The following is a 12595-nucleotide window of genomic DNA, read 5'->3' as shown; positions in this document are numbered from 1 at the left end:
GGTATTCCAATCGAAGACATTTGTGCAGCGGCCGGCTGGACCTCGCCGTCCTTATTTGTTAGGTTCTATAATTTGGAGGTTCCCTGCTTGCAAGCTAGAGTCCCTACTCTCAGGGAACCGAGGTTACGTTAGTAACCGAGTAAGTTATCCTCTCGCGGAAATCATTTAGCGTGCACGCCAGCATCAGTTGTGCGCTCGGTTCTTTTAGGCATTGATTTGCCACCATAGTTAACGTTACCTCAGAACAAGATTGATTTCTTTTCCCATGTGTGTCAGGAGATTAGTGGGACTATATATAGTTTAGGTGAAGATTATAATTTGGAAATACCTAGGGAGTTTAAATTGTGTGGAAAAATGAATAAAATTTTGAAGAGTCTTTATTTTTTAAATACAATGTTTATAAACATTGTTTTATGACTATTCTATCTGTCCAATAAAATGATATGCCTATAAAATGATTATTTCACAGTCAGCATAACTATTGCACAGCTAGTTCAAGTATTAATAGCCCATTAAAAACCTGGCAATTCGAGTGATTAGTTGGGCTTTCGGTGACTTGAAAAAACATGCAGACAAATTGGTCGCTGTTGTGTCGAATTCTGTGACCCACCGAATTATGTGACCCTTAGGCGCTGTAGGCTACTGACAAATTGCTGATTACTTTTTTTATTATATTTTTTGGTGCTACTATCTAACTCACTAACAAATAACACATCATCCGTGGATAAATAACACACCATCCACCACTGTTGTAAGTTTTGGTTTATCTTGCACTAGCCAGTGTTACACTTACTTAATACTGACACCTGTCGCATATTTGTGTACTGTGCATGCAGCATCGTATAAAAGTAAAGATTTAGTAACTGATAAAAGTTCAAGTAACTGATGCGACTGTTAATGCAGTTAAATTCATTTCATTTTTCCTAGAATGGGAAATTTTTGTGATCAACAACATTCAGTAAGCACACTGTAACATTCAGTGGCACATGGCACTCAAATACAGATGTGCCACAAACTGACCACATGTTTGAAAAAATATATATTACTGATTTGTAAATACGTTTAACTGATGATTTTTTTTTTAAATCACTAAATTAGGCTATGTATTTAGGACTTTGTGCCACAACTACACCAGTACAGCTGCTCAACACATCTGTCAGTCACTACTAGAGGTACCACAACATACAGCAACACGTTCCGCATTATTGTCAGTGGCACATGATGCAATACATCGGCACGTTACACGTTTTAGTGGAAACCGGATGTGCCACTAAGCATAGCGACATGTGCGTAAGATGCCATGCCACTTAATGTTAATACCTCCTCTCTCCATTATGTATCTATGCACTCTTGTGCACTCTGTTGGGTTAATTGTGTATTTTTGGCAGTGATAGTTGTTTGCAAGGGATGATGACAGTTGATGGAAACATGACCCTGAATTTACCAGAGTAGCCATTCTTTTTTTCTTTTTTTTTAGCCGTTTGTTTAATGCTGAGTACGTGTTTATGTCTTCAACACTCCCTGTGGTGAAGCTCGGCATGACATGATGAAATCTGAGACACTGGGTGACATGACAAGATAATGTTGTCACACAACACCCGCTCCGTCAGCGCAATATTTCGTTGCGTTGGGGGAGATGGCCTGTGCCTGTTATGTTTGATACGTAGACAGCGGGAGGCTTGGAAATCTCATCCGTCTTTATTAAAATCCCTGCTGTCGCCGCGGGAATAAGAGAATCAACATAGGCATCACTGCTAATTTATGTATTCATCAACTCGGCAGCCCCGGTATTGTTTGTCCTCATTCCCTCATGACATTTGACGAGAACCAGCGATGTGTGCCAAACTCACTCCAGTCAGAGCAGATATTATTTGAAATGGTTTTATTTAAATATAAATATGTGTACAAAGTTACAAGCAACAATAGCTCATTTTTTAGCAAATAAAATCATTTGAACATTATTAAAAAAGAAACGGAAGGAAAAAAGTCAATTAGTTGTGTAACACTTTTCACCTCTCCAAAACTGATAAGTAACATGGGGTAAAAACCGTTGTGAACCAAATAAAGTCAACTCAAAGATATGCATTTTAGAATATAAAGGTACTTTACAATAGAGCAGCTTACACGCTGTACATTAAGGCTTATATAAAATATAAAAATAAAGACAAGCAATGTTTTGTTTCACGTATCTTACAGTTCAATTTGACTTTTTTTTATCTTTCCAAATGGAGCCAACCATTCAGGCTTAAAGGAAATGGCAGTATGGAAACCTCCAAATGCAAGTTTCCATGATCGAATTGACGAAGGGTGCAGTAAGCGTTTTCTCACACAAGAAACAAACAGATGAGAAGAAATGCTGAATACGTTCACGTACACACATCATCTGCATGCAACAGACAGGAGTGAATTTCTCAACAATTTGTACAGTCATTGAAGTGGCTTTAAGTGGATATGGACAGTACTGCATTTTACTTGCTATTTCTTTTTCTGTTTTTTTTTTCTTCTTCTATGTAAACATGTTGGTGCTACCTGACGGTGTCAGCAATGTCAGCATGACATAACTGTCACCTTGGCACACTCTGTATTTAATAACATACAGTGGTCACGTAAGGAGGAACATTACAAGAGTATTACTGCACACTGCAAGACCGTGTGGTAATTTAGGTTTGCCGTACATGGCTTGGCTTAAGAAATCGTGGTCCCGAAATGGGCTCTACTCTGAACTCTGCAACAAATTCTTGAGAGCATAACTTAAAAACACCGCACCTCTAAATTAGCTTCTTTGGGGATTGGCTAATCCTGGTTCCATCAAACAGACAGAAATGCATTTTATGGATTTTGTCAATTTTTTTTATTATTCTTTAAATTTTTTAACCAAAGCATTCCAGATTCCAGTTTCCTGCACTGGTCCATTGAGGCTTTACATAAACACTCTCTTGAGAGCCCACCAGCAGTGCAGACTGCAGATAGAGCTTCTGAAGAAATATCTTAGGGTGAGCGCATGCGCTCTTGCCTTCTTCTGCTCCCCTGCTTTGTGGATTGAACTTTGAGCCACTTTGTGTAGGCAAGACATGTTGTCATTGATACACAAATGTGCTTACAATTCCATCAGCATGCCAACAAACACATTTTTTTTTTTTTTACTTTTTTTTTTTTTTACTTTTTATTTCATGTAATTTTGATTGTTTCAGCATAGTGTCAGGGGCTTGTCCCCATTTACAAAGGTTAGTTCATGAGGGCACTTCTCCACAGCACTGCTTTCTCTCCGAGATCTAGAAGAGTTAGTGCTGGAGAAATTTTGCAGAAATACAGTGCAACGAATTGACGGACAGTGCTCCTTTCCCCTAAAGTTCAGCATTTGGGCAAAGAAAATCAAGAAAATCAGTAGCTTGAAGGTGACTTCTAAGCTTGAGTGGCACGTCGTAGTTCTTTCGGAAAAAAAGTTTATCATCGATCCAACATTCACTTCAAGACAGCAATAAAGCTTTTCCGCCTCTTGTATCTCAGTTTAAAGTTTTCTTAATCCCTCCTGAAGCCAATTCAGAAGAATATCCTTGTGACACTGTTCATGCCAGACCCTCAGCGGGTCTTTTAGGGAGCCTTCACACATGAGTCTGCATGCGTTGCTGCGAGGGCCGCCCATAGTCTGACTGTTGTGACGACACCTGCGAGGATGCGTATGAGAAACGGGAGGAGCTAGATACTTTGCTGGCCTGGTCTGATTGCTCGTATCCGTCAACCTTTTCGAAGGAGGCGGGTTTGACGTAGCTTGTAAAGGCGCGACCGTAGGTGGCGGGCAGGTAGGCAGAGCCTGCATAGACTGGCTCCTGGGGGTAGATGGTGGGAGTTTGCTGTTGTTGCTGTGGTTGTTGCGACTGCTGTTGCTCATAGGTGGTGCGTGTGGCAGGGGTTGTGGCGTAACGCTGGGAGAAGTCATAAATCCGAGGCTGAGTGGACTGTTGGCCGTATAAGGGGCTCGGCGAGGGAAGCTGAGAGGGAGTGTAGACTGGGCGAGCATTAGGGACATATTCGGAGAAGCCAGTTCTCGTGATGTTGCGGTCCTCGTGAGCCCGCACATTGTAGTAGCCATTGGTGGGGTCCTAGGAAGAAAGAAGAAAAAACCTCGTCAGAATATTTTTAAATATTGTACTGAATTAAACACATCACTAAGGTCCTAGCTATAAGTTTGCAATTGACCAATAACTGTCGGCTTTCTTGAACATGATCCAAACTTGTAGTGTAATACAAATGTGTTTTCAGGAAGTTAGTGTTATTAAGTACAATATTTCCCTCAATCCTTTGAAACAACCTTTTGCTTTTATCAGATTAACCATCAGATTCATGCTTTGTGAAATGTAATACCTTGATATCTGATCTCTCATCCTCCTCCTCCTCCAGTAGGTCGCTGTGCTCTGTGCGAGAAGTTCCTGGAGACTCACTGCTGTTGGGAGCCTGAGAAAAGAACAGAAATTTGGGTTAGAGACTGTTCAGTGTCTATGGCATGTTAAATGTCATACACTCATAACTAATAGTGTCCCTAGCTCCTGGTCTTATTGTAAACAAATTATCAGTAGACATTTGTAATAAGTAAAATGACTTTACATTTTGGCTGATGCCACTATAAGGCCTTTCATTTTTCTCGACATATTGTTTTCAAGACAAATATAGCCTAACATTTTGTTTTCTTATTGCATGTCCAATTTCCCTTGGAAATTTGCAACTATATTATAGAATTAAAATGGGCTGAGAACATTCTTCCTGCAGTATGGCACTTGAAAGGAACATGATGTAAAAGCTATTCCTATCTATAAGAATATTCTGAGCATTTCTGCATTGGTTTGAGAGGGGCTTACCATAGGCTCCTTCACATCCTCCTCATCGTCATTTCCTCTTGCTGCGTTGTGGTCACTGTGTACGATTTGTACGCGGATGTCGCTCTTAGACAGACGTGTGCCCTTTTTGCCTGGGTGAGGAAATAGCGCAGTGTATAGAGATTAATGAGGTGAACGGTGGGAAGATTTCCAGAGAGGTGAAAAGGTCAACACTGCTCCAGGCAAAGAGGTGGCCCCATAATTAACCTCTGTCTAGTTAGTTCGTTTGATTTCTACTGTATCATGTTTTTTGAGGAGAGAATAAGAACTCTCAGATAACATCTGACCTTTGACCTCACCTTTAGCAGTGTGGCGGCAGCAGATGGAAACCAGGGTAATGACACAAACGATGAAGACGCAGCCTCCACCCACCGATGCTCCAATGATGATTAGCAAGGGGAGGGCCTCTATAAGGGAAACAGGTATTCTGTTAAGCCACTATCTCTCAAATTGCAGGGATTGAAGACAATCCAAATTCAGGCTGCACATGCATTTCACAGCATTACAAGGTCAGTCACAAAACAAGTGGGTTTGATGAGTTTACATTTCGATTATATTGGTCACATAGCTTAGTTTGTCCTTCTACAATTTTTGTCGATTTTATAGATCCTAAATAAGGGTTCATTTTCTTTTCTTCTTTTTTTTTTGCTTTAAACTTTGGGGCTAAAGTATGACTCGGTGGAGACATGTTCTTGACAGTTATTTGTGAGATGATTTAATTTTCATTATTATCAAAAGGTATGCCAGTTCTCCAGATGATTCAAGAAAGGCTGTCTGCTTGACAAATGCGTTCTACCAGGAACTCTTTTTCCAAGCCACGTCCAAACTGAAGCGCAACATATAGAAATTCATCTAGTGTGATCTGCGGTGGCATCACAGGACCCAGCTATTGTCTCTAATCTCTGGTGGAAGAGGGGTAACCAGACCTGACATGCAGCGAGGCAGCCGACAGTAATCTAATTAGAGATTCCAGGAGATAGCACTGTCTGCCTCTCCAGAGACTTGGCTCTGCTGCCTTGATGCAAATTGCTGGCGAAGACCTTATTTTTGGTGTCTCCCAGTACAAAGGCTCAAGTCGTCTACCACGCTCTTAGTCTTATTTAAGCAAATTTAAGATGGTGCACTGTGCATACAAAATGTAACGGCCAGTGAAGCGTCACATACCCATGTCGTACATTAGGTCTTGATTTAATTCATTCAGGCTCAAAATCTATATCTTTGTTATGGAACGAATGTATTCATTAAGTCGACCATCTCCTGATTAAATGATATTGATTTGGTGGTGTATAATTAAGATTAGCACAGGGTTGCAGGGTGTTTTGAGATGCAATCCCTGCATAGAGCTGACTCGAACTGGATTACAGCTTGTCATGACTAATCTTAAATAAAAGGCACAAACTCTAAGGTGGACAAACCCTACAACTTACAGTCAGTGTTTTAAAATCATCCTTCCTTCAATGATTAAAGCAATGGTGCCAAACAGAGCTTGGCCCATACCCAAATCTAAAACCCCATGCCACTTTTCTCACTTCACTTTCAGTTGTTTGCTTCTCACCCCTCCATTTTGACTCTCCCGACCCAATATTTCTCAGAAAATTCCCCCAAACATTTCCTCGCTGATCTGCACTACCAGTCAAAAGTATGGACACACTTGACTGAATTTATGATTCTCACGGTCTTCATAACTTTTTGAAGCTAAAATGCATAACATTACTTTTTAAACAAATATAAAGTGTGCCTATGTAAAACTTTCTTAGCAAAAAAACAATCAATACTAATTTCAATTCAATGTTTTTTAAAAGCATCTCAACTCAGAGATGTAAAAGCATGGGCTGTCCACTTCAAAGAAGCTAAAATATAAAATAGTTTTGATTTATTTAACATAAATAATTCATTTTTTTGATCACTACATCATTTCCATACTTAATTTCATGTCATTTCATAATGTAATGACCATTTCCATTCTAAAAGGTGGAACATAGTAATAGTAAGGAATTAGGTGTGTCCAAACTTTTGACTGGTACTTAACTGCTTGATGAAAGGATGTTTTACACAGGATAATTTGGCATGAGGACCCATACCTTGCTCTTCAAGAGTGACCAGTGCTGTGCCTGTCCCGAAGCGGTTCCAAGCAGTGCAGTTGTATCGAAGCGGGAAATCTTGGGCCAGAGTCTCTGAGAGGATTAGCGAGGAGAGGACCCCTTGGTCACTGTTTACTGTCTGTACGGAGAAACGACCAGAAGAGCCAGATGACAAGATCATGTCCCCAAATGTCCACACCTGAGGAGGAAGAGACAACAAGGGGTAAGGTACAGCGACAATCTTTTTCTCACACTTTAAGCAAGCATGAAATGTTTACAACCGATTACAACAGTTACAACTGATTTTATTGATTTGGTAATGAAAAGTAAAGAGGGATTCTTGATGTCAAGCAGAAAGTTTCGTAATTTTTATTTATAACACGCACTATTGAATAATTTACAATATGACCAGGAGCATGTATTAAGTAGGGATGTCCCGTGCTGATCTCAAGGATCGGGATCAGGGCCGATTAAGCTTTTTTTTTACTGATCGGTATCGGCTATCCTAAGCCCGATCCTTTATTTTAAAACGGATGTCATTGCGGTGTTGTGCAGTAGGTGGCGATATGCATCTTCAAGTGGGTTTGCCAACGGGTGACCGCCATTAAACGGAAAACAAGAAGCTCAAATGTGCAAGTGTGACGCTCGAGAACCAATGAGGTCTGATCTAGCGCGTCACATACACACGTTCAAGCTTCCGGGTTTAGCATATTTGATGTGCACTTTTGTACGGATATCCCTTGAAATTCATTTATTTACTTTTATTGTTATCTGCCGTCAGACTATCTGAGACGCCGTTGCCATAACGCGTTGCTGTGGGTTGTGTCATGCTTCAGACTTAACTGACAGACTGGCATTCTGACACAGCAAGCTCCATGCTTTCTAACCTTAAAACCACAATTTTTCCTTTTATGTAACAATAATTTTGCTTATTGTACATAAAAAAGACAAGAAGTTTATATCAGTAGTCCCATTTGTATAATTGTGACCACACAGTCTGTTTATAATGTCTATGATTGTAACGTTTACATCTACCAATGTCTTTATACTTTATATACAGTATATACTGTATATATATATATATATATATATAGAGAGAGAGAGAGCATCTTATTATTAGAATATATAGGCCTGTGTGTGTGTATAGGCCTATTACTGTAGTAGTAGTTATGTTGGAATCACTCAGTTGATTTTGATAATTGATTTTTTTACAATTTACATTTGAGCCCCTGATAAACTCTGCACATCCCTGTATGCAATGGATTGATTTTAATACCTCTAATGTACTTGAAATTGGCTCCAAGCACTAATAAAATACAAGTATCAGATCGGGACTCTATATCGGCAGATATTCAATATTCGGATCGGATCAGGTGCACAAAAAACCTGATCGGGATTCGGGACATCCCTAGTATTAAGTGAATGGGGTCCATTTTGATTCCAGGTTGACTTAAAACGTCATTATAAATTCAAGCCTAGTCCAACCAGCACAGCAACAAAAGTGGCATTTTGAACATAAAAGAATTAAGGACATGCATATAAACAATTGCCAACCCAGTACTAGACATTCAGTGTCTTAAACTCAGTGTCAGAGATTCGCATTTTTCTTGTGCTCGCTGTCATGTCGAGTTGGTTTACCAACAGTGTTGTGCCTCGGCTTGCGAAAAAGAGCTTTGTGAAAAAGCGTGCAGGGAAGACAAGTAGCTCCTGTCTAGCAGAAGGTCAGTCTGAAATCTCAAAGCTACTCAGAGAGAGAGAACAAGCCATTGTTTCTTCACTTCACCTTTCTGGCAAAGAGGTGAAATAGCATGTCAGAGAAGTCCTCCCTTGACTGGCCTGAGGTGAAGGAATAACAGGCAATAACACCCTGAATCCCCACCTGTCACTGTTTCCAGTATCCGATTTTTTTCTTCCTCTCTGATTCCTTCTTTGCATCATTGCTTTTAGTTACCCTTGCTTCCATCTGTCTCTGTGTGTCTCTACGCTTCCCCCTTCTTCTCGCCGCCTCTCCAACTTAGACCCTAATTATCCACTGAAATGCCTTCCCACGTACTATGAGGTCATGGGAGGTCAGTGGTGCTATGCACTAATTGCTCGTCGTTGGAAAGGAGCCTAGAGGGCTGGAGGTCTTCTCTGCAGACCCTGGCATTAGTGCAGTTCGCCTCTGCACGCTTGAGGGTGGAAGAGGTGAGATACAGGATCAGCCCTCTCATCGAGCACTCTCTAATAGGGGAACGGGGCTGTGTAGCTGCGCGAGTGTATATGTGTGGGTGTCAGATATGGAAAGACAGGGAAAGAGAAACAGGAGCAAGGAAAGAGAAGACTCGCATGAGATATTGGTGGAGGGAGCGGGGAAGGTAGCTTGAGCGTGTGATGTGCACACACAGAAAGCACCTGCTCAAGGGAGAGGCTCACAAACAAGCTTGTCAGGAAAAAGGCTAGACTAAGCATCAGATAGCTAGCAAACACACACACATACAGAAATAGGAGAAAGTATACTTACAATCTTGTCAGGAGGAGGGCTGCTACCCACCAGACACTCCAGCTTGCCCTTGGAATGCTTGACGGCCTGCTGCGTGGCCTCAGCCGTGATGATGGGAGGGCCTGAAGTGTTTGTGCGAGAGAGAAACAGAGATGAAGAGAAATCGTACTTACTAAGGGTGCTAATGAAAGCAAAGAAGACACAGAGCTGATGGTCTTTGTGCACTCAAGACTAACTGCATGAGTCATGCACATAAATATAAAGCTCATAAATTAAGAAAGCAATTCACTGATTAATAGTAAAAATTACAGGTTTTGTTCCCAACCCTAGTAAAAGAATCCACCTCATGGTTTTGGAACAGAGCACATCATGAATATAATCTGGAAAGTACGAGAGAGAAAAAAAACAAACAAATGAAATAAAAAGACAGCATTTGGTTACCATTGACAGTTAGAGTTACATCTCTCTCGGCCACACCAATTCGAGGCACGATGGCTTTGCAGGTGTACGTCCCAGAATCCTCTTGGGTGACTGCCTTCAGCTGCAGGGTGTTACTATTGCTGAGCACCTGTTAAATAAAATGAACAAGAATAGCCTGTGTTCAGATCTGTTGCTATACCAAGACATTTCTCATCAAGTGACCACAGATGGAAACATCAGGTAAGAGCTTGCCACAAACCACATGTCAATAATTTATACCAACAGATTACCGCACACCAAATATAACTTTATATCAAATGTCTGTATGAAATTGCACGCCTGTCTATATGTGTTTATAATATTGATGTTTTTCACTTCCCTGTTAAAGTCTTATCTTTCTAGCAAGTTGTGGAATGAAAATCATTACAGCATGTCAATATTTCCCCAGGATAATTGGGAAGATTGTGTAGACACACAGCAAGATTTTTTTGTTCCAGACAGATCAAGCCATGGCCCCATTAGCACCAGTCATCCATTTTGTAGTTTGTGGCTCACACAAGAGAAAGACCAATGCCACCAATACCAAGGGGAAAGCATTGACTCCGCCTGTAATTTCGTCTGCAGCAATCTTAATTACTGTCTAAAGCGCTCCAGCCTGGGTCCTCTGAGTCAACCCACTGCTCTAATTAAACCTACTACAATGGCAGTGCAAAAATTTCCGGAGTGTGAGCAGATACTTGTGCTCCTTCGCCTCTAGTGCACACACTGTGGTCACTTGTTAGAAGCCATCGATCAAGAGCACCCTCTTCCCCTTCCCCAGCTTCTTCCCCAGCTCCTTCCCCTCTCAACGCCGCCAAACTGTGATTAATCCCTTTAGCACTCGCCTCGATTTTTCATTCGCCGGCACTCATCGAATTAGCCAATTAATCCATATCTTGTGGCGATGAAGTAAACGCTCTACTTGTGGATCAGATCGGCCCATACTCAGGAAGGGCAGGGTGGAGGGATGTAGTCATGGCGAAATTAACTGATTGCCTCATCAGAACCTTCTGGCTTTTCAGCCTTAGCCTCCCACTCTCTCTTTTTCCTTCCTCTCTCGCTTTTTGTTTGCTTTCTCGGGCTCTTTATGAAATCTGATTAAGCAGCAGCAGAGAAACACTTACAGCAGAATAGGCTGATGCATTTCACACCCCTTCTGGAGATAAACTTTCATTTTAGGCTAGCAATCACTTTATCCATTTGCCATATTCTTGTAAATGCACCGTAAACAGAAATGCCATCCATTAACCATCCAGCTCTGAGCAGAAAATCATTTGATATTTTCTGTACAGACAGGGGTTAAATTGGGATTTTGGAGGTGGGGGAAATCTGGTGCCATAAAGAATTAGATATGACTTGAACATTAATATACTTGTTAATGTAATGAACCTTTTTTGAGTTAATAACTTGCTAAATGGAGATGGAATATGTGTACTGGATCAAACAAAAACTGGGCTGGAGAAACTATGGATTGTCAAACAAAACAAAAGGCGTGGTGAATCATCGCGACCCAATCATTCCATATCCTAATCTAAATCTAAAACTTGTAGAACGATTCAAACAGGATTGCTGTGACAGTTGTTGAACAGATGGTATGCCATATTTAGAAAGAAGAAGAGAAGAGGTCACCATACCACACTGGATCCTTGTTTGGTCCAGGCCAGAGTGAGGGGAGGGTTGCCCGTCCACGAACAAGTGAAAGCAGCATCCATCCCTATGTCCACTGTCTGGGGTTTTGGTTCTGTCAGCAACCTGGGACCAACTGCAAATTAAAGATGTGGATTCATATTGTGTTCTCTTGTACATTTCATTACAGAGTGTTTTTGTGTGCACAAAACAAGAATGAAGCCCATTACACTGTTCTCATCTGCAGTCTTATTAAGGGAAATATGCTAGAATACAAGTAGGAAATAAAGGTCATTCCTAGAAGAGATTGTGGTAGGTACAGTACGTATGTTTCTATATTTTTGAAGGAAAAGATATGATTGTGTATTGTTTACCTCTTGTATATGAAAATGTATCATGCAGTGCCACGTTTACAATATTTAGGAGGTTGATTATACCTAACATTATACCTAACACTGCCGTTAGACTGTACTGAATGAAAATATATCTTATTTAATAGACACTTCATGTCTAAAACATCCACATGAAGACCAAAATACATGGCCAAAACCAAAAAGGTGAGTAGTTTATCTAGCACTTTTAATACAATGCTACTTACAGTACAACAAACTCTACATCTCTAAAATCCTTTTTGTTTTTTAGGGGAAAATACAGAAATGGAGATTGAAATGTCATTACACAGGCGGCCTGACCAATAGAGCTTTGTTTTCTTTGGCAGAAAAGCACTTACATTGTACATCCACCAAGGTGCTGACATTAGTACTTCCTACTGAGTTGGACACCTCGCAGGAAACTGGGTCTGTGAAGTAAGAGTGATCTACGGTCACCTCCAGGCTGTCGCCATTGGCCTCTGAGATAGGAATCCCACCTTTGGACCATCTGTTTGAAACATGATGATGAAAATGTATTCATTTATTAGATTCACCATAAATCTTCTTAGTGATGTTGGTTCCCTATACAATGAAAACTAGTATTGACACCAAACATTGAAGCAACTGTGCACAAAGCATTTGATCTGTAATTTATATCCAATTTGGGGTTTACCCTCAAACCCAAATCTGATGGAGTGGATAATC

General features: G+C 40.7%; 1 protein-coding gene across 1 annotated transcript in view; it reads right to left on the bottom strand.

Annotated features, from left to right (window-relative positions):
- Positions 1 to 1865: 1865 nt before the first annotated feature.
- kirrel3l (kirre like nephrin family adhesion molecule 3, like) overlaps positions 1866 to 12595 on the bottom strand; it is a 41637-nt gene continuing 30907 nt past the window's right edge. Inside the window, exons 7-15 of the mRNA XM_056235181.1 lie at positions 12250 to 12398; positions 11528 to 11655; positions 9876 to 10002; positions 9456 to 9556; positions 6953 to 7151; positions 5171 to 5278; positions 4854 to 4963; positions 4363 to 4452; positions 1866 to 4100 (exon numbers count right to left, since the gene is read on the bottom strand). Coding sequence (XP_056091156.1) covers positions 3603 to 4100; positions 4363 to 4452; positions 4854 to 4963; positions 5171 to 5278; positions 6953 to 7151; positions 9456 to 9556; positions 9876 to 10002; positions 11528 to 11655; positions 12250 to 12398 — 1510 coding nt within the window. The 3' untranslated portion in view covers positions 1866 to 3602. The remainder of the gene's footprint in view (positions 4101 to 4362; positions 4453 to 4853; positions 4964 to 5170; positions 5279 to 6952; positions 7152 to 9455; positions 9557 to 9875; positions 10003 to 11527; positions 11656 to 12249; positions 12399 to 12595) is intronic.

This window comes from Rhinichthys klamathensis, unplaced genomic scaffold, assembly GCF_029890125.1.
Source record: "Rhinichthys klamathensis goyatoka isolate OS25496 unplaced genomic scaffold, OSU_Roscu_1.1 h1tg000413l_1, whole genome shotgun sequence".
Classification (NCBI taxonomy): Eukaryota; Metazoa; Chordata; class Actinopteri; order Cypriniformes; family Leuciscidae; genus Rhinichthys; species Rhinichthys klamathensis.
The sequence above is the reverse complement of the archived record's forward strand: the minus strand, read 5'-3'. Positions and strand labels throughout refer to the sequence as shown.